This window comes from Antedon mediterranea, chromosome 6 (assembly GCF_964355755.1).
Source record: "Antedon mediterranea chromosome 6, ecAntMedi1.1, whole genome shotgun sequence".
Lineage (NCBI taxonomy): Eukaryota > Metazoa > Echinodermata > Crinoidea > Comatulida > Antedonidae > Antedon > Antedon mediterranea.
Genome location: NC_092675.1, coordinates 17,815,890 through 17,838,512, shown reverse-complemented (window position 1 = coordinate 17,838,512; position 22,623 = coordinate 17,815,890). Strand labels below are relative to the sequence as shown.

The following is a 22,623-nucleotide window of genomic DNA, read 5'->3' as shown; positions in this document are numbered from 1 at the left end:
ACATACATACATATAATTATATAGAAATTATGATCTATTTAGTAACATTAATGTAATATCAGATGAAGAAATCCCTGAAGATGCAATACTGGGTTTTTTTTTTATAAACAAGCTTTATATATTAAGTATTAAAGCTTTACATTTGTTTATATTCTGAAGAACTAAAATAATTATTTTTAGATTTCCTGTAAAATGATATATTAAAGTCTGTTTTGTAAATTGTTTTATGATTTTGGTGGAAATAATAATTGTGTGCAGAATGAAGAAATCATTGTAGAAACAATTTGTTTAAATTGTGTTGCATTTGGAGGATATTTATTTGTCCATGTACAAGTAAAGAGAGATGGTTGGTTCCAAAACGATGCTTAATTAAAGTTTAAAAAAACCATCGTAATACACAAGAATTTGCCTCTACGTTGTAGAAAAACAGAAACGCGCCCTCTCTATTGACCATGTTATAAGTTACCAACTTTACGGATCTAACGGGCCGAATTATATTTAATAAAGACGTTATAACCATAGATAATAGTTTAATCATGGTTTAATCAAAATTAAACTGGCCAAGAGCAGAGCAAATAATAATAATGCTAGTCTTATATAGTAAATACAATGTTTGTAAGCGATTTAATCCGTAAAATATCCAAAGATAATTTAACCAAGAAGAAAAAGCACTTTGAGGCTCCCATAATTATGACTGCCGGAACAGAATTCACAGAGCTCAGTGAGAAAGAGGAATCTCTGTCTATCCTCCTACCAAAATAAAAAGAAAAAAGATGCTGCTTAAGACTTTTTTCTCTAAACGTTGCCCCTGTAATATAGGCTAGTCTTCTATCGGTAATACTCTCCTTGGTTGCTGTCCAACCTGTATTCGGTGCAGATCCGGTTCACGGCACTCTTCTGAAATTGTCGATAAATTCAAACCTAAAATAATATCGTATTTTAGAATAAACTCCCCGGGGCGTTTATTGTACATATTTGGAAGGGTTTTAGCCGTTTATTGGAAGCTATTAGGCCTAGTTGTTTTGGTGTAGGCCTAATATGGTATATTTCATTTCATTTATTTATTCGACCAAAACACAGAAACAGAGCACAATGGTCAGGGGCAACTAAAGCAAAACAATTACTATATATAACTCAAAGAGTCAGTTATATTATAATATATATATTTCCTCCATAAATGAAATACATTCCACCAGAATACAACACTATAATATCAAAAAGTGTTACTAGAATAGGCGACAGTTAAATTTGTATAAAATATCATATGAGGTAAATCGTAGATCAAGGAATTCTACTAATAAATACTATTCCAATATTGATCGTTTAACTCGATAAAGAAAATAACGCCGGGGAGTTTATTCGAAAGGTGGAGGGGTTATTCCAAACGATGTTAGTGGGGAGCGTTTATTCAAGGCGGGCGTTTAATAATAAATTATTATATACTGTATTTATTATTAATAAATACGGTATGCTAAAAATGATGCTAATCAATCAATATAGTAGGCCTATCGATCGAAAGTCAATTTGAGTTCCCGCGCTCTCTACGCATCGCTAATTCACATCATCAACTGCTGCATGCTCGCGCATCGATCGTTATTGGTTTGACATCTATCATCATCATCATAATATTATTTATGCAGCCTCCTCCTATCGACCTGGCCTAAAGATCTGTACACAAGGGATCATCCATCAGTCGCCATTACATTGTTTTAGCCCGATATAATATTGTATAGTTTTAAGCTATTATAATGGAAAATGCATGCGATTTTGGGACAAAAACAACTGACCATGATGAGCTAACGAATCTAATGGTAAGATGGCTCCGTAAGGACATCTGTTATATTTGTTGATGATTAATTGCGTCGTCTCCTTCTGGCATAACTGCAGATTACAATGCCGATAACCTAGGCCTTTTCGATTCTATTTTCAGCCTTTTTAACATATATTGTATATTTGTATTATTCTTAGTGTAGTTCTTCTGTTATTTTTATACACTAATGTCTGTGTCATCCGTAGTAAATTACTGATGGATTTTTAGAGACATAAATGCAGCGGTAACATTTTTGTGTGGAACAACAATAACATGCGTTTAACATGCGTTGACCTACAGCACGTTGTGACAACCAACCAAGCAGTTACGTGGCAACGAGTTGTTTGTCGGATTTTTAAATTAGAATTTCTACGAACTACAGTATTTTAAAATCACCAATTCCGTGCTTTATGTCGTACGTTTCTTCTCTGCATGCGTGTAATTTAATACGTTGGATTCCATTGACAGATGGTATAGGCGCGGCCTACTATATTATTTCAATCAATTAATCAGATCGCCATCGTCGTTTCAATAGCTTGGCCGAATACAAAAAAAAACTTGATATCAATTTATATTTAAAAAAATAATAATCAAAACAATAGACCTTTAATTACTTACGTTATTCACTGTAGACCTAACAATTATTAAGCATTCTGTCTAATTCAATTATTATTACGGAATATATTGTCATATTTTACAGGAATAAATTATTTATTTTATTTTTTGTTAAATGAACAGTTGGCCACTAACACCAGAAATGTGGCATTATACACAAATGTGAATGCATTGTTCATTCAACATGGATGGTGTTAATATTGTTTTAACAAAAATGGTTACCTCCGTCCGTGATCATCCGTACGTGCGAAGCGCTTGAGGTGATCAAAACTTTCATTCCTTTTACCTTTACTAAAGGTAAGAATTTGGCCAAAATCAATAAAAAATAATTAAAAGACAACGATAAATATAACAAACAACACAGTTTGATGATTTCAATATAAAACTCAAAAATACAAAATAAAGTCAAGCCTATACAACTATAGTAAAATTTATTGAAAATTTTTAAAAAGCGGGATAGGGCCAAATATAATATTAAACTGCATTATTAAGTTTAAAAAACGATTGCAATTTGCAGTAGGCCTATATGACTACAATAAGTAGGCCTATATAGGCATACTTCTGGTAAGATTGTTAGATTTACGATTACCCCAAGGATTCAAACTATCAACACTATCTACATCCACATGTGGTGAGAGTTTTAAAACGAGTTACCGAATATGATGAGGTACATATTATGTAATCAGACGACCTATGTTCATGTTGTACTCATCAGAACGCTCTTCACTTTGTCAACACTCCAGAACGTGTTGAGATTTTATCAATCTTAATCTATCCCCCTGGGGAAATTAAGGACGTCCCAAGCAAAGTGAAGGGTGAATCATTCGCAAATGTGTGGATTGCGTGACGCTTGTTAATTCAAATGGATAATTAATAAACTTTCACCGATATAAAACATTCTTCACCAATAATAAACTTTCACCTATATACCATATCGTGACTATTTATAATCTTCCAATTAAATCGACCAATTGCAGAGAAGGAATTAGTAAAAACCACCGAAGCACGCTTTAACAATTCTTTTGCTAACAAAACTCCTCTCAAGTAAACAAAAGAAATATTTGTGAGTGACATTTTTGTGCAAGTAAAACGTTTCTTCTACACTGACTACTTATGCCTGCTCTTTTATCAAAGCTTTTAATTTTCGTTTGGTCGTGATGTTGTAGATATCGATAACGGCAGAATTGTTTTATTTTGTTCACATCTGAATTATTAGTGTATTATTGTTCAGCTATTAGTTAGGCCAGGTGTTAAGTGTTGTTGTTCAGAATGGCAACTTTGAACGTTGGTTATGATACAAGCGGAGAAGAGTTAAACGTTATTCCTCCGAACGGAGAACCTCAGACAAGTGACATAAACGGGGACGTAGGTAAAGACGAACTCAACGATAGTAATGACAATCCTAAAGCATATATTAGGCCTACCTCTAATGCTGTCGAATCAACTGTATTTTCAAATACACAGAGTACTACTTCTCCTACTGAAGTCAGTATAGACAAGTCTACAGTTGACAAGAATGGTGTGCCAAGCAGTGATGGACTTAAACCCAGATTCGGTGACCAGATGGGGACCGTTCTCTCTTTTCACGACTTAAACTACACAGTTCCTGCTAAAGTGGACGGCAAGAAAGTAAACAAATTCATACTGAAGACAGTCAGGTGAGTCGCTCGGCTTAATCTATTGATTCCCACAAACCTACTATGAGCACGAGAAAAGAAGCACACTCGTTACAGTATAAAATATTCGATTAACCTATAGATTAAAATGTATTGGTCCTATAGCATCTAGGACAAAATTGCATCTGTGTCATTTCTCATAATGTCGACGAATCTACATCTGCTCTTTCTTAGTCTAACTCGAGATTTAATTTAAATTTAATACATATTCTTATACTTACAATTTAAAATTTGATCAAAATTTAAAGTTTATTGAACCATAGGAAACTAATTTCTCCACGGTTGAACTAAAGTATTATGCCTACAGTTTAACAAAACCGAAGCATGAAAATAATAATTTTCTAGTTGAAAAGAATAATCCGGAAACTAAACACACAGGTAACGGCTTAATTTCCTACCTGAACTCAACGATGATTTAAAAAATAATATAAGTCCTACGTGCGTTTTCGTAGCCAGAGAGACTTAACCATTGTCGGTCATTATACAGTAGTAGGATTTATAGTAGGATTAATGGCGGTTTTAAAAAGCTTCGTATTGTTATTCGAAAGCATTATGTAAGTTTATTACAGGTTCTGCATTTTTATTACTGTTATATGGCCTTTCCAATTTTGTTATTGTTTGTTTATGCGTTTAACCCGAAACTAGTTCCAAATACCTTGTATACCTATCTATCAGGCATATGTAATCTTTGTTATTAAAAAATAGTTCGTCAACCTCCAATGATGATACTGTAATACATTTATATGGAAAGAAACTAACGTACCGTAAGCACCTATGTAACGGTACCGTGAACAATTAGGTCAATATTATATAATATACCTATAATCGTCACCCTTTCCTGATTTTGGTGTCAGTATTATACTATTATTTCAGAATGGTGGCATGACTCGATGATGATCCCTATTAAAATATAGTACATTAAGAAAAAATAAATACAATTTAAAAGTTGAGGCTCAACAAGTATTTATTGGTTGCCTTAAGACCATCATCGTCACTATCATGGTGTTCTAATCATCTTTCAACTTTACTATCTATGACGTATTTGTCATCCTATGGCCATCATCATTGTCGTGTTCGTACTCGGCATCATCTTCGAATTCACATCCAGCGAAGTTGACAACTTCACAATCTATACTTCTCAAGCGACAGCAAGAACAGAATAATTTAGTTATACGGTCAATTATTAAAGATAATTGTTAATTGTTTATTTTGCAGTGGTATTTTTAGACCTGGTATGAATGCCATTCTTGGACCATCGGGAAGTGGTAAGACATCGTAAGTATCTTGGTTTATAAAACATGCACACACCTATACATTATATATTACATTCAATTCTGGTTTTTATTAGTTTCCAACATCCTTTCATACCATTTATTATAGTTTCAGAAAATATTAGGCCTACTTATAAGACAAGGGTAGAGCAGACAGACAATAAAAAAAATTGTTAATTTATTAGTCCCTGGGAATAATAAACTCGTAAAATAGTTTGTTTTATTACCCCTACTGACACCTACTCACTCATAGGCCTACTAAAATAATTGTCTGTATGTATTTTAATACCGTCACTCTCCGTCTACAGATGGTTCACTAGCCTAAAATAGCTATAAAGAAAAAGTAACCCGGATGGCTTTAGGCCTATTATTTTGCAAAGCGCATGGAAACGGTCTCACATGAGAACCAAACTTCCGGCCTTTGAAAACAAATTGGCAATCACAACATAAACTGTAAAATTTATTATGATAAATTTGATTAAAGAATGTGTAGGCCTATGCAACAGACTTACTTAATATTTCAACATTGAAAAAAAATTCTATACTGATAACCAAACAAACGCGGGGGGAAACTGTAAAATTTTATTTTAAGAAAGTTTCGCACCTTTTCCAATCCGTGGCAAATAAGTTAACAAAAGAACACTCCTTTTATTGACCTATTTTGTTTGCTTGGCAATCACATCTATTCAAACACAATATTTCCTTTTTGCTAAACAAACGTCAATGTAAATACCATCAACTGTACCGTACATTATATAGTTCGTAGTGTTAGTTTGCACAGGTAACTGCGCATGTATCATTTTCTGTCGTAATTCGATAATAAAACGGAATACAATATCTTTGTATAATAAAGTTTACTAAGTGTCCTACCTTCAAGTTTATACTAATAACCTTTTAGGCCTATACTATGATATATTGTTTTCTTGTTTACATCTAGTATTATGGCGATATCCTAAAATAAATCGAACCTTTTGTATAATGACTGCATTACCAAGGAAGAAGTAAAGATAACTTTACTTAAAACTGTTCAAGCTCAGACAGGATGGTGAATCAAACACCCCTGAAATTAATCAATTAGCAATTTATATCTTAGCCCAAATAGGTTTTTCACAAATCATGGCGTTTTTTCTTTTGTCGTTTTGAATCGAAATAATGCTAGGCCTACCATTTACAAACCTGATTATAGTAGCCTATTCTTCCTTCCCTGGGTTTTGAATATTACTGTGAAGAAACTAATGTCATGAACTTACAATTTTAAGCATTTTCTGTACAGATTGCTGGATGTTCTAGCCGCTCGAAAAGAGACACGAGGACTGGAGGGTACCGTACTTATTGATGGAAACATACAGCCTTCTAATTTCAAACTCGTTTCAGGATATGTCGTTCAGGTAACAGTAACAGCATATTTGTTGTTAAATGCTATTTTTTTAATATTTTACTTTTGGTTGCGACGATGAAAATCTATTATGATTACAAATGCGACAGCAGTGAGACCCAACGGAGTAAGCCAATTATCGCCCAGTAAATGATATTACTGGTTAGAAATTAGGAAAGAACGATTTTATCCAGGAGCTGGCGCGATCCATTTAGAACGTTAAGAACGCTCAGAAATCGATCCTATATCTGCTCCTGGATGACAACTATTACGATTATGATATTGATGAATAAATTACGTCAAGCTGGTGGTATTCCAGGTAAGTTAAGTGATGGTGATGGTGTACGTTTCTTTTTTTTAGGATGATGTAGTTATGGGAACGTTGACAATTCGAGAAAACTTAACCTTCTCTGCTGCTCTTCGTCTTCCAAGTTCATTAAAATCTGAAGATAGAAACCAAAGAGTGGACGATGTTATTAGGGAATTGGGCCTAGAAAAATGTGCTGATACAAAGGTTTGTTTTTACTGCCAAATTCGCTTCCTGTTTATCTAAACACTCAAACATAAACAACGAGCTCTAAAAGAAAATGTTGCACGTAAAAATCTGTTTCCCCCGTAAAATAAAACTTTCTTAATTTTATCAGAAGTGTTTATTTAAAACCTTTATGCGATTAAATCTCAAGTTCATTATTGCGAGGAAATGCCATTATACAGTAGAACTCCATCCTTTAGGATATCTATTTACATTTTCCCGTTAACTGAACGACGAGGAAGTAATATATTTCAACTCTGGGTTATAAGTGGTAGATCACGGCCTTCTTTACAATGCTTTTTGGTTCACGAAAAAAAAAATGTTTACATACTATTTTTGACTTTCGATCATTACCTATGAAAGCCTAATGTCTGTACACATGGTTCGTTGGAAGTCCATCACGTAACACTCATACTATTTATAGCATCCACCATAAACTGTCTACGGCACACAATATGCATTAACATATTTTATTGCTTGGCAGGTTGGTACGGAATTTATCCGTGGAGTTTCAGGGGGCGAACGAAAGAGAACAAATGTTGGTATGGAATTGATAACCAGACCTGAAGTACTCTTTCTGGATGAGCCTACCACCGGACTGGATGCCAACACTGCCAGTTCAGTCATGAACTTGCTCTCTAGGTTCGTATACAAAATACTGGAAAAAACATTCTATACTGATAACCAAACAAACGCGGGGGGAAACTGTAAAATTGCAATATCTTTGAATTTTATTTTAAGAAAGTTTCGCACCTTAGATCTAACTTTTCTAATCCGTGGCAAATAAGTTAACAAAAGAACACTCCTTTTATTGACCTATTTAGTTTGCTTGGCAATCACATCTATTCAAACACAATATTTCCTTTTTGCTAAACAAACGTCAATGTAAATACCATCAACTGTACCGTACATTATATAGTTCGTAGTGTTAGTTTGCACAGGTAACTGCGCATGTATCATTTTCTGTCGTAATTCGATAATAAAACGGAATATCTTTGTATAATAAAGTTGACTAAGTGTCCTACCTTCAAGTTTATACTAATAACCTTGTAGGCCTATACTATGATATATTTTTTTCTTGTTTACATCTAGTATTATGGCGATATCCTAAAATAAATCGAACCTTTTGTATAATGACTGTATTACCAAGGAAGAAGTAAAGATAACTTTACTTAAAACTGTTCAAAATACAAAATACTGGGTTTTCCTTATTAAAACCGTTAAATCTCAATTGAACATCGTCTTTTCATCATTATCATGGTTCATATTATTGTTGTCGTTTTAAAGACAGATTCATCACCAATTAGGCATATAGGCCTACTCATCATCTAATCACAATCGGTCATCACTTGAGTCAATTTTCCCCATTGGACGCAATGTAAGACCGTAATCGTAAATGTTGATGTCGAACAACACGAATTTCGTTCACTTACTCGACATAAAGCTTGATTTCCATTAAGACGCAACGTACATAAGCTATGTACTGCGGCTTGTCATTCGTCAAATCACTTGGCGTCACGACCACGTCTTTGCGTCGCGTATTAGTGGGAACCAAGTTTAAGCGCTCTTGCGCAACTAGTTAAGTTGATGAGTTGAGTTCCGTGTTGACATAAGCCCCGCTTAAGCGAAACGCAAGTAATTTGACCAATAACGCCGGCCGAGGTGGAAGAGAAGCTAAACATGTCCACAGCGCCGCGGCGTGACAAATGTTTAAATACCTATTGAACTTGATTTGTATGTAGAAAAATAGCTTTCGATTTGCAAAGAAAATCGTTCGAACATGGATTATAGGATGAAAAAACATAGATTATAAAATTATACACTGAATTCAGACGATCTTCTGGTATTTGGGAAAGCGCTCCAAACCACAAACCTGACGTAGGCCTACCAGAAATGGATTACTGTATATGGTTATTCACGTTTAATTTACTATTGTTTAAAATGTGTTGAAGGGATTGTAGGACTAAATCTAAATTATGAGTAATACTCTTTAATGAACTATTTATTTAACTATTTTATCAATCGGTTTTCGTTGCTTTGTTAGGCTTTCGAAGAAAGGAAAAACGATCATCTTTTCAATCCACCAACCACGCTACTCGATCTACCGATTATTTGATACAATTCATCTATTAAGTTTGGGTCAAACGGTTTACCATGGTCCTTCGTGTGATGTTATTGAGCATTTTAGCTCAGCTGGTAAGTAGGCCTATGATGTTAATTATCTTTCTTATTAGGGGCCTACCGTACTTCTTTTCATTTGACACATAATATAAGAATAGTAGGTAATGTATTTCATTTCAGGTTCTTAACATTTCATATCTGACACATTTCCGTGTAAGTTTTCTTTTTCTATGATGCTTAGTTCTGAGATAGTTAGACAATACTTGTCACATACTTCGTCTCAGTTACTAATCCTAGCTTTCCCAGATGTATCGTGATAGAGTAACATTTTATTTAATATTAAGATATGGTAACGAGTTTATTTGTGTACATTGGGTTCCAATATTTCGTATTCAACACACACTAAAATAAATATATAATAATGTTTTCCTCTAGGTTATGTGTGTGAAACACACAATAATCCACCAGACTTTTTTCTTGACGTTATCAATGGTGATGTTCAACCAGAATCAGGTAAAGCGGATTGCATAGTCCTAAATTGAATTGAAATTGGAAATTCTCGTTTAAGTTTAAAACAGTACATAAGCCTACAACAACATTGACAAGACAAAAACAAAAGAGAAAATCAGGATAGCCTTATAAAATAGAGTATTTCCAGAGGAGTGGAGTCCCAGGGTGACACTAAGGCTTCCCAAAGTGGCACTGGAAGTCCCAGAGTGGCCCTAAGGCGTCACAGAATGGCCCTTAGGCGTCCCACAGTGGCCATTAGGCGTCCAAAAGTGGTCCTAAGACGTTTATAATATTTAAAAACAAACAATATAAAAGTGCACAATACCCACTAGGTTTTTGTCTCGGTTGCCTTTTGTAGAGGTACATTTTGTAGGCCCTAAATTTGAGATTAGTTATTTGTTTTCTTCTCTTTATGATGTCACACCAAACACCGTATGTTAATTTAATGGAATTATAGACTGCAATCTCTTTGTGCCACACATTTCATTTCATTTCATTTATTCCACATTTATTTAGTCATCAATTACATCATAATTGCAATACAACTGTTAACAAGGATCCTGCATAAAAAAGCTGTAGCTTCGTATTTTTGTAGGACCCTTTTACATAAGGACAATATAAGTCAATATAACTTAGATAAAACAGTCATTTCCATAAACAAAGGTGTTGTTAATCAGCATATAGCGATAAAAAGTATTTTTTGACCTGTTTTTTTTATACATACATTATGTAAATTCTGTTATTATTGCACATTGGCATTTTAGATGACATAGAGGGCGGTGCAACATTAGAAGGTAATTGTGAGACGAATAACAGTCTTGTTAAGCACTTCCTCAGTTCATCACACAATACAAAGTTAGAGGAAGATCTTGATTTAATATGGAAAAATCATAATGAGACGCAAGAAGTTGAAATACGGAAAATTGAATATCAAACATCATTTTTTAAACAGGTTTGTTTATTTTTTTCCCTACATAGTTTAATCTTACTAGAGTTGTCACTGGCCATTAGTAAATGGTAAAAAAAAATACACACAAACAAATCTTTATTATTGTCGATCCGAAAACACGGAGAAATAACTAGAATCTAAAGCAAAACATAGCAAAATTTATTTAACAGTCCACCACGGGTGGAACCTTTATTTCAGTTTTTTTTTTTTCAAAAATTTGTTATTGTTCTACTTTAAAGTATGGTCAAACTTCTCTTAGGTAAAATCTGCTTTTTAGTTCAACAATTTCTTGTTTAATATTGTCTTTTTAAGTGTGATAGCAAACGTATTCGTTTAATTGTTGGTGTATTTCATTGTTATTTGGGACGCACTTCACAAGTTTAAGTGTGCGACTGATACAAAGCGCGGTAGGACAATTTGTGTGTGGATGCGATATAAGTTGGCTACTAATGATAGTGTGGAGATGTATGAATTTTAAGGTACAATAATATGTGATTTTAACTTTCAGATGCGGATTGTAGCTAGAAGGGCGTTTCTTAATCTGTTACGTAACCCTGAAGCATCTCTATTGCAGGTAATCGAATCGAACGGTCTGCGCATGTTTTTTAACTAATCTAAACAACATAGTAATTGTGTGGCGCGTGCGTTGAGATACCACGTCGAGGATGAACAAAGTCCCTATCCAATCGGATTGAAGATACCCGGGACGTTAAATTGAGCCTGTGTTTGTGCGCCTCTCTTCGCTCGCATCGTTTTACTGGCTACCACCAGCGCATTAATACTATTTATATATTTTTTTTTAGATTATAATGCTAACAGTGTTGGCTTTAATTGTTGGTATAATCTTCTTTGACGTTGACGATTCTATTCAAATCGGAATACAAAATAGGTTAGTTCACCTTCAGTTATTTATAACTAACCCTATATTTTAGTTATGTAACACCTAATAATCATATACTATTCGTTTGCATGGGATAGGCACATGATATTTTGATTACCATTAAAGGGCAATGTTAATAAAAGTTCAGAGTGTCTAGATTAAATTCAATCCATTCCGCAGTAGAACTAATTTGTTTGTATACCCGGAATAGATCTAGACAATGTTTGTAGTTTGTCAATACTTCCTAGTATAGGCAATGGCAAACCCTTATGGCTGCGCTGTTGCCCCTTTTTGTCATACTGATGTATCCGCGGGATTTATCAAACACATTTAATATTTCAGATATGGAGCTTTCTTCTTCATGACTATGAACATGGTTTTCAGTAACATGAGTGCCGTGCAAGTCTTCATGAAAGAGCGTGTAATCTTCCTGTAAGTAGTAGGCCGTATGTTTATATTGTATATTTATATTAGATGCAGTTGTCTTGGATGTGGTCAAAGACGCCCACCTTCAAAGGGGAAATTCGGGGCTATTTTAAACGAAGGAGCGGTAACAATAATATAATCGACTGTCAAAAATAGATGTCAAAGGGAGTAGCGTGTGACCCGAATCGCTAACCTGAATCCTCTCAGCCTAATGTAACACAGATTAATCCAAGAAACCTGACACCAGAAAATAACTGTTTCTCTCCCTACCCACGCACGCTAGCTAGCTCATCCCTAATGTTTCCCGTGCTGTGCGTCAGAAGTGAAGGTTTATACTAATTATTTAAGTAATTGTATGTGTTGATACTTCATTTCAGACATGAATCAGCCAACGGATTTTACCGAGTCTCTTGTTATTTCTTATCCAAAATTTTCTGTGATATTCTTCCGCTTCGAATCTTTCCAACAACAATGTTTGCTGTTATCACCTACTGGATGATTGGTACGTATACAAAAATGAATATCAAACGATGTCGCATATCGAATCCATAATATCGATTCGGGGTGTCTATAAATTACCGATACGAGCTTTCGAATACAAATATAACCACCAATGGCTTTCATGACGATGATGACGACAAATCCTATTATTATGATGGTAGGCCTAATTGTTGGTAAGGAGGATGATGACGGCGACGACCATTGTGGTATGTTGACCATTGTGGTATGTTGATCATTATGACGTCATTAAGTGGTATAATCATTGTATGTGAAAACTGAACCTAATTTTCTATAAGTTGCATTGCATTTCAATCCGACATTTACCGTAGCGCACGCGTGTGCTCTTATTGAATCAACCTCGGCAAAACGTTATGAATGATAGCCGTGTACCCCCGATGGCGATGGATGTGATGGCGACCATTATGATGATTTGATCAAACTAATATGTACTGTATATCGTCAACACAACGACGATAATAAGATGTGAAGGGTATTAATTTTATAACAATTACAAGAAAAATACAATGTTGTAAATTGTTTTATAGGTTTAAGAGCAGAAGCTACCAAATTCTTCATTTATCTACTGAACTTACTTATGACCACGTTGTCTGCAGCTTTGTTAGCGTTTTGTGTCGGAGCACGTATCTCGACAATCAGTGTGGCCATGGCAATAATACCGTTGTGTTTCATCCTCATGCTGGTATGATAAACTTCAGACCTTTATATTACTCATTTTTAAATAATTTGCGACGCTTCGAGCACCAGAACGACGAATAGAACGTGAAGAGCATCTGCATATGTTTACAGCACAGAATCTCCCCTACAACACCAATTACAATTGTATTAATTCATGGCGCTTTAAAAACATAATAAAAAAACGACTCTGAGGCAATGTAGCAACAGGATACTGAGCTCCATTAGATCAAATGTTTTATGCTTGGTTGCGACACGATCAGTTCCACACCTCAAACAGTACAGTACTGTAACCCCAACTAGTATAAATTTGTCGCAGCCAATCCTAAGATCAAAGGACTGTTACAAGTTCCTATCTTGGCAAGGCCAGTTCGGTATCCTGCTGTTCTATAGCCTTAGTTTGTCGGTATAGTTTGCGTTATTCATTATATTATATTGTGAAAGGCTTAAACTTCTCTATTATTCTTTTAAGATTTTTGGAGGATTGTTTGTAAACATTACATCCCTTCCGACGTGGCTGCAGTGGTTGAAATGGATTAGTATCTTTAGATACAGTTTAAACGTATGTGTATTTTACTTTTCAACATATAACATGTACAACACAAACACACAAACAAATGCAATTGTTTGTTTAATTTATGAATAATATATGTGTTTATCGTATATGTATATTTTAATTTTAGACTCTATCTATAAACGAATTTTCTGGGATGGTTTTTGTAGACGGAAACATGACGTAAGTAAAGTTGTTATTTTGAAACACTGTCTGATCACGGACCTATATATTCATATGGTCTATGGTCTGATGAACAACTTTTACTAGGAACACAATGTACTGTACTGTATTTTTTGCCGTGTGACACTTTACTCATTCATTGTCTAAAGCTCTGTCTACACATCAAACTTTATGTGATGGGCCCATATATGGACATGACGGTGTCATATCTTTACCATATCTGGGCACATCACATGAAGTTTGATGTGTAGACAGAGCTTTAGCTTTTTGTGTTAAACTAGTTTGATAGTGTAGACATATAGCTCAACAATAATGCATTAACAAGTAGGCCTGTGTAGGAAGGATGTATTAGTATGCATTACAAACTTCTAGTTGTGTTTAGTTGACAGCATAGTGATGTTTTAAACGAAACGTTCTTGGTTTATTTTGTTGTTACAGGGTGAATGGAGAGGACTATCTAATATCTCAAGGCATCCCAACCGGCACATGGGGCTTATGGCAAAATCAGCTCGCCTTATTCATTATGCAAATCATTTTATTAACTCTTGCGTACATTCAGTTAAGAACAGTTCCTAAGTTAAAATAGATACTAAGTTACTTCTTATTGTATTATATGTATATATTATTATTCAAAAAGTAGGCATATTGTTACGTCACACTGTATATAATGCACATAAAGAAGTCACCAGTCAAGAAGAGTATGTCTGCGTTATCATAATACCATTAGGCCTAATAATGTAGGCCTAATAATGTAGGCCTACATACACATTGGTGGCTTACTTAATTCTAAAGTTGTGTATAAACAAATATTATAAATAGTATTATAAAGACGTGCTTTTATATAGTGGCTTTCATGTTAGCGGCCATTGCAAGTCTCCTGATCCATTCACATTGTTTACAGTTTTTCTTTTGTGTGTATTTGTTTGGATCAAATACATTGTTGTTGATTTTACTCTGCTTGAGTTAAGGTACGGTGGTATTAAAATATACGTATTTGTATCGTATTTAGTAAAATAGGATTCATAGTGGTATCATGGCTATAAAAAACAGCTTTGGTCCGTTAATTTTTATACGTATGTTCCGTTAATCGTCATTGATTGATTTACATACAATGTGAAAATATTATGTAAATGCATATGCTTTATATTAAAAGAAATTAAATGTATAAACATTTACATCTCTTCTGTGATAACTATTTATGATAACCAATATAAAAAAAAGATGTTTTGTTGATTTATCAATAGTTAACATTATTGTTCACGTGTAGGCCTATTATCGTTTATTTTACTCTTTATTTGTGACTACGGGGTTCATAGTAGGCTATTATGTGGCACATAGTGGTCCCCCGCCAGACACCAGCTGCCACGTTAAAACATTAACTACTTTGACCCGAATAGAATAGAAGCTTTCTGTAAACAATTTAATTGTAGTAACATAGTATAACAAGCAATATTTCTTACAAAAACAATTGATTTACATATAAAAACACAATAATTAATTCTAATTCTAAGGAAATCTGTGAGAATGAGAAAAAGTCGCCCCAACCGAGATTCGAACCCGGAACCATGTCCTAACCATTAGACCAATGGGCACTGGTATTGTTCAAACTCGATTCCTCGGCGTGGTACGGTGGAACACCACTAGTCCCTCAGTTGTACGCAATATAGGCGGGTGTCACGAAACCTAAGACCACGAAAGCTAAGACCCCCTAAGACCTAAGATCACGAAAGCTAAGACCCAAGACCTAAGATTACAAATATTTATCTTTCGCACCTGCCTTGTATTTTAACTCCCAACATTTATACTGAATACCACACCTTAGAATTGGCACTTTCATGAAAAAGAATCACATAAAAAGTAACAAATACATTTTTAAATTGATGATTTTACAGACGTTTTTCTCGCACACAAAATGACTAGCCTACAGCACACTAGAAGTAGGCCTACCCCATGTTCAATGTTTTTGTTTCTATGGAACGTCAAAAGAGCAAAAATTATATAGAGGGCTGAAAACTCGGTGGAGTCCATCTACAGTGTGGATGGAACAATGTAAAATTAAAATTGTAATGATAATAGTATGTACGAAGAAATAAATACTGGCAAATAAATTTTAACTTAAAAATTATGATAAGTTTTTTTGTTTCGTTTTCTTTCTGTTTTTATACTTGTACTATTATTGTTGCTCTTTTGGCGCTCCATAGAAACAAAAACATTGAGCATGGGGGGAGCTCGAGGAGTTACATTACAGTATACAAAGAAACACGTCTGTAAAATCATCAATTTAAAAGGATTTATTTATTTGTTATTATGTGTTTCTCCTTCTGAAAGTACTTATAAGTCCTAATTTAAAAGTGTGGTATTCAGGATAAAGTTAGTCAACAAATTTGGAGTCAAAATACAAGAAAGGGAGGTGCGTAAGAAAAACATCCTCTGAACCAACACATTGGAGTAAATATATACCAACAAACAACCCGTCAAGTTTGTTTGTTGTAAAGAAAAAATATACATTTATTCAACGGGCGAAAATAATGTGAGTTTATCTATGTTTTGCGGTAGTATTAAATTATATTTATGGTAATAAATGAAACCTACTGTGTTTAAAATTATGTATGGATAAACAAGTATTGTTTTTAAGCTGTAGTATATCTTAGAATTTGTAATCTTAGGTCTTGGGTCTTAGCTTTCGTGATCTTAGGTCTTAGGGGGTCTTAGCTTTCGTGGTCTTAGGTTTCGTGACACCCCAATATAGGCCTATATACAATTATTATTAGTCGAGTTTACAAAAATATTAAAACTGTCAGCCTTATATTATAAAACGTCATAATGACAACACGTGACAAGATTGCTATTTATAACTTATTACCTCATGGTAGAAAAAAGGGAAATTCCCCTAGCGTTAAAGGGGAGTAGTTTGCGTCATCTATCACCAGTCTGCCTGTGTTTATTGTAGTTATAAACGCATCTCAACCGTTTAACACCGGTAGGAAACGTTATCAGACTTGAGTAATTTTATATTCAAGAGGAGGAAGTAATCTCTTCTGACAAAACCGACTTAAATTTCCCCTTTTCTAACTGTATGAAGTAAGACTTTCACTTTTAATACGTTAGATATTAATAGAATATAGTACAGTAATCTAATTAATAAATAATGATTCTATTTGTGCCTTTTTCTGCGACATAACGTAGGCAAAGCTAGGCCCCTAGCTAGAGGCTAGGCCTAGCTAAGGCTCTTAGAAGCTGAAGATTGTGGTAGTACTGTAGGCTATCCCCATCCAGGTTAGCCCTCTTGAGGATCAAGGCCTTCGTGCAAAAAAAGTGCATTTTCATCCTACGCTGTAGGGAATGCCTATGGCATGTCACTAGTTCCATCTGTATGCCTATTTTCTTTCTACATAAACCAATTGCATATTTGTGATTATTATAAAATAATAAAATTATATTTTAATATATTCAAACATTTTATTTTACAAATTAATTTTCCTTTTTTTATTTAAGCCTAAATAAAAAATCAACATTCACAATTACAAATTAATGTGATATTGTTGTTTTGCCAGTTTTATATTTAATAATAACATTTTCTAGTTAATATTAATGAAATCATGATACAAACTAAATCCAATATATTGTTATGGCCTAATTGCCTGTGGTTCAATTTAATAGGTGTGTTCCGATGCTTTCTCAATTTGTTCAAGCAGTGCTCTTGTTGATTTTATCTGTACACCTATCCTCCTCACAGGTTTGTTTAGTTATTTAAAATATATATTTTTTTTAAATAAATTGGTAATATTTATAGGCATTGGAATAAATGGTTTGCTTTTCAATTAGTTAATCAATCAAAGTAACATTTATTTCTCTTAAGAATAATTTAATAATTAAATTATAGAGAGGGGAAAATACAAAAAAAAATCCTTTGCTATGGCCCCCTCCAAAAAAAGGTTAATTATGATATTGTATAATCATGAACATTATAAAATCATTATGGTCTTCTTAAACAGCTCTCTTCATTGAAACCCAAAACATGTATGGCTACTAATTATTCATCTGCTTAAGCTCTGTCTACAAAATTATATCAAACAAAAAAATGTGATGCCTAAATATGGTAGTGATATACCCAAATATGGTAGTGATATGACATCATCAAGTCCATATATGGGCACATCACATTTTTTGTCACATACAGTTTGATAGTGTAGACAGAGCCTCCTCATTCTATCACACTATTAACATCCACTTCGAAAAATAGTGGCATCCTTATCCCAACATAGCCCCACTCTCTCTGACCACTGCAGATGCCACTACTATCATAGCATCCATTCAGATTTACATAAAATACATGAACTAAACCAATAAATATTTTAGAATATGTGTGACAAAAATAAAACAAACTACAACGCAGAATGGGATAGAGAATGGTGTCTTAAACGAGGCTGCTATTATGATCACCATTACAAGCAATGCATGAAGTGTTCACCGTGTACTTATAAGGGTTACGTTAGTAACCCTGATGGACCAATATTACAGTGTCAGATAGAAGCTGAGAATGACCTTTTGTGTGCTTACACCCAAAAACGTAAGTTCTATATTAAATAGTGGTACATTTGAAGCCAGCCATGGCAACAGAGCAGCCCATGCTCTTTATAATAAGTTTGGCTTTTATTATCCATCCGAGCCTAGCCCTATCAAATTGTTGAATCATGGATCACCTCCATGATAACCAGATAAGTGTCCTTGCTCATCAAATGTTCTTGCCTTCAATTATAATCAATATTAATTAACTAAACTATTGCGGTCTAATTGTGTATTTTTTTTAATACACAATTATTCTACTATTTATTTGTTGTTATTGCAAAAATGAAATAAAATTTTGAACATTGTTATCATTATAAAATGAGCATTTAAAAGATCATAAAATGGCAATATACAAATTTATAAAAAAATATATATATAATTCTAACAATTTACAATTTGAAACAATAGGATTAAGGTTGGTCATTAAAACATTTATTAAAAGTAGTTATTAATTATACTTACAAGTGATTAATTTAATCATGGAATTTAACAATGTACCTTACTTGATGTATCTACTAATTTTTTAAATCTTGTAGAATTAACAGAATTAAAAAACGAAATCCGTCTACCTTTGCTGGGTATCTTCAGTTCGGTCATTGCAGCTGTTGTTACACTGACAATCTTGTGTATCTATAAATGTTTGAACAAAAACAAAGACTGGTTGAGAAAAATTCAACGTACAGAAAGGTATCTTAGAGGTAAGTCCCTTTTATTAACCGAAAAATTCAGAACTTTATTATCCCACTCATTATCAATAAAATATGTTAAAATAAATGAGACCTCATTTCATCATTATTTTTACAAAACATTGTTCAAATCATATTTTCGCATTATGATTCTCACGCCTGAGGACGATCAAAGCATATTGAAACGTCGAGAAACTCAACAGTTCTTTTCAGAACTAATACATGTGGTGTACCGCAAACTTTATATCAACATGATTTGAATAAACATATTTATAATTTGACTTGATTTTTTAGAAGGTAACGTTTTAAAGTCAATTTAATTGATTATTGTTTTTAAAATACTTGTAATACTTACAGTATTTGTTCATTTCATTTATTTAAAAACTTTTTTTTTCCTCATGAAACTAATCAATTCGACAAACCTAAAATTGTGTAAGATATACAAAAATTACATATTTTATATAATACATATTTTATATAATACATATTAAATATAATATCAATGATGTTATTTAATAATAATAACAAAGTAAAAAGATGGACTGTTCACAGTGACAGGCTTAGTATTGTCTTTTTTATTGCTTTTTTCCCAGATGGAGAATTCTGTATAAGTGATGTACCTTTAATTTATAAAGAAGTATCAAGGAAAATTCAAGAGCTGGCAGATAAATTACAGAGGAATTTACATACAACAGGCGATGCTTCTGTAACATTTTCTAAAGAAGAAATCGCTTACCGGTTTCTTGTACAGCTATGTTATGAGAAAATTCAGATTAAACCAATTGTTGACAATCTCTGCAAATTAGGTTACCATAGGCTTATGTACGAATTAATGAGTAAGGGGTGATTTTTTTTTTACATTTCTGTAATGGTAAGGTAACTCCCTTAGTACAACCTTTAGCCATAATGTTTTTCCACAAATGGGCCAAACATCGTCACAAGCTAAGATAGTTAGTTGAATCCCTCAAACCCAGAGACTACAGGCTTGGTGTTTTTCGGAGGGGTACACTGAAGTGATCCCCTTTTTAAAACTATTTAGGTGTAGTAAAAAAACATTTTCTTCTGGCTTCTATTAGTATAATGATATGAATGAACCATCATATCAATATGTAGGTGTAGATATTGGCTAATGTTGTCATGAGAAGTCACTCCCATACAAACCAGAAACTAAATATCTTGATATTGGAAACTGTAATTGACAAACATTTATATGGTACAACCCTTCAGTGAAACTAAACTAAAGTGTATATGTTTTAACAATATAGCCAATCCCTATTCAGAAGACACCAATATTAAGGGACAACTTTGGATCCCAAAATAAAGATTGGATCCCGCTAATAAAGATTCTACTGAATTTAATTGTGTGAAGATTGGAAGACGCCTGCAAGCTGTGTAATTGACCAAATTTATGTACTCTACTTTTTTAGGTGGAACTATAAACACATACGACATTCCTGAGATGCAACCAAGTAAGTTCACTTGTGTTTGTTTCTAAGGTTTAAGTTTATTTTTATGTAATTGATTTATTTATTTACTAACAATATTTAACCAACTAAAATATAAAAATAACAGTAGGCCTAAATATAATAGAACTTAAACTTACATTTTTTATTTATTTTGAATTCTAGGTTTAAACCCAAATATAGATGCCGAAATGATACAAGATCTTTCCAGAAACCTTCACGGTCACCCCAATTACCCAAAAAGACAATTCATAGTTGCCATAAATCTAGGGTTGACGCTTGCAGAAATTGACAACTGTAGAAGCACTCCGACTGGTACTAACAGCGTGGATGCTATGGACAACATATTCGATAAATGGAGAGAAAAGTATTCATCAAATTATACATATTCACACCTCAGACGGGCTCTACAAACAGCTGAAGTTGCTTATCTACTACCAAGCCCGTCTGCACAAGTATGAATGTAATTTATTCATTTCACGCCCTTTGGTTGGAGAGGCACGCCCTTTTTGTGACAATTTTCAATGATAGATCTTGTCTTGTCCTCTTTTTTTTTCACTAAAAAGAATAAATAAATATGTAGAACTGGGGTTTTCTAAATTTAAGGGAAAATAATAAAACAGTTCAGAATGTCAATATCAGATATACTGTACCTCCACAATGGCTCATTCCTCTATCTAGATATTATAGATATGAAGATTTAGCTCAAATAATTCATAAATTATTTTCGTTTCCTGTTTTACTTAAAGTTACGGTTTGTACACATAAAGTATAATCTGTACATAACTTATGTTTTATTCATTTTGATACTGTAAGTCATTAATGTGTTAAAGTATGTGTAAATACATTCCTACTGCCAAATAAAAACAAAAAATGTTAGATGTGAAAATTGCTTTATAATCAAATAATGTAAAAATGATAATTATAATACGAAAACAATATGTATATTTATACTAGAAAACGATATAGCTTTGTAAGATACGTAGAAAATCGAATGCATTAGAGCAGAATGTTCGAACAGCACCGTAAGTTTGTATAATACACAGAGATGATACTTTTATCCACTATCTTTTGAAACAAAAATATTTTTTGTTTAATGTTTTAAAAGGTATAGATACTGTTGTGCTATATTTATAGTTGTTTCTAATCATTTCTAGTCGGACCAGGAATATTTGAAAAAGTGTTTAAAATTATTAAAATTAATTAGGCGAGTTATAATTTGTATAATTTGTTCATGTGAACGATGTCTCTGTCACGATTTATTGGAGGATCCGAATGATCGTCTGAATCGATTGTATGTAGGCCTATTACCATGGAGGGAAAGAGTTTATTTTTCTCCATTGTATTGTTGTCATGCTTTGTAGATTTAATAGTCTGATAAGCTTATCTGTCGTTTAAGAATTAGTCGCGTCTTATTCTCTCTTTATGAAAGGAATAACTTACTTAATTATGTAAATGTTATTAAACCATCAAAGGGTATCATACCTTATTGTGAAGTAATACCGGAGGTGCAATGCACATTATTAAAAAAAACATTTAGGCGTATTTATTTTAAAATCTTAATAGACACTGTACAAATCAAATACTTTCTAGATTTCTTTTATTTCGAATTACCACAAATTACACATTACTGTACATGAATTGTAACATAACATTTAATAAAATATCTTCTATTTTAGAAAGAATACAAATGCTTATTTTTGAATTCTGTTTTCTAAATTAGTATCAATAAAATGTGTTTTAAACAAACAAAGTTTTTATTATTATTATTATTGTTATTATTGTTAGTATTAGTGTTATTATTAGTGTT

The 22,623-nt window shown here is 33.3% G+C and overlaps 3 protein-coding genes across 6 annotated transcripts in view; 2 read left to right on the top strand and 1 right to left on the bottom strand.

Annotated features, from left to right (window-relative positions):
* LOC140052670 (heterogeneous nuclear ribonucleoprotein A/B-like) overlaps positions 1 to 22,623 on the bottom strand; it is a 279,728-nt gene that overhangs the window by 140,002 nt on the left and 117,103 nt on the right. The gene's annotated exons all lie outside the window — the stretch shown is intronic.
* LOC140050856 (broad substrate specificity ATP-binding cassette transporter ABCG2-like) lies at positions 1,612 to 14,681 on the top strand. 2 transcript variants are annotated; one of them, XM_072095817.1, is made up of 17 exons: positions 1,612 to 1,811; positions 3,890 to 4,083; positions 5,317 to 5,376; positions 6,646 to 6,760; positions 7,109 to 7,261; positions 7,764 to 7,921; positions 9,324 to 9,475; positions 9,836 to 9,913; positions 10,675 to 10,862; positions 11,368 to 11,433; positions 11,663 to 11,748; positions 12,082 to 12,171; positions 12,543 to 12,667; positions 13,212 to 13,366; positions 13,832 to 13,921; positions 14,043 to 14,095; positions 14,534 to 14,681. In XM_072095817.1, the coding sequence occupies exons 1-17, from the start codon at positions 1,749 to 1,751 to the stop codon at positions 14,679 to 14,681; spliced, it is 1,974 nt and encodes a 657-aa protein (XP_071951918.1). In that variant the 5' UTR covers positions 1,612 to 1,748. The 2 variants fall into 2 exon arrangements, with proteins under 2 accessions (XP_071951918.1, XP_071951917.1); XM_072095816.1 differs by lacking the exon at positions 1,612 to 1,811 and having other exon boundaries at positions 3,572 to 4,083.
* Positions 15,711 to 22,472, top strand: LOC140050857 (uncharacterized). 3 transcript variants are annotated; one of them, XM_072095819.1, is made up of 8 exons: positions 15,711 to 15,762; positions 16,845 to 17,169; positions 17,756 to 17,831; positions 18,455 to 18,665; positions 19,201 to 19,362; positions 19,944 to 20,186; positions 20,778 to 20,819; positions 20,979 to 22,472. In XM_072095819.1, the coding sequence occupies exons 3-8, from the start codon at positions 17,766 to 17,768 to the stop codon at positions 21,272 to 21,274; spliced, it is 1,020 nt and encodes a 339-aa protein (XP_071951920.1). In that variant the 5' UTR covers positions 15,711 to 15,762; positions 16,845 to 17,169; positions 17,756 to 17,765; the 3' UTR covers positions 21,275 to 22,472. The 3 variants fall into 3 exon arrangements, with proteins under 3 accessions (XP_071951920.1, XP_071951921.1, XP_071951919.1); XM_072095820.1 differs by having other exon boundaries at positions 16,845 to 17,176; positions 19,944 to 20,105; XM_072095818.1 differs by having other exon boundaries at positions 16,845 to 17,176.

Excerpts from the sequence above, each read along its gene's own strand:
- LOC140050856 (XM_072095816.1), top strand. The coding sequence starts at position 3,695 with ATGGCAACTTTGAACGTTGGTTATGATACAAGCGGAGAAGAGTTAAAC. Across the intron at positions 4,084-5,316 it reads TTCATACTGAAGACAGTCAG|TGGTATTTTTAGACCTGGTA; the intron begins GTGAGTCGCTCG and ends TTTATTTTGCAG. Across the intron at positions 13,367-13,831 it reads TGTGTTTCATCCTCATGCTG|ATTTTTGGAGGATTGTTTGT; the intron begins GTATGATAAACT and ends TATTCTTTTAAG.
- LOC140050857 (XM_072095818.1), top strand. Across the intron at positions 17,832-18,454 it reads TACACCTATCCTCCTCACAG|AATATGTGTGACAAAAATAA; the intron begins GTTTGTTTAGTT and ends TAAATATTTTAG. Across the intron at positions 18,666-19,200 it reads GTGTGCTTACACCCAAAAAC|AATTAACAGAATTAAAAAAC; the intron begins GTAAGTTCTATA and ends TAAATCTTGTAG.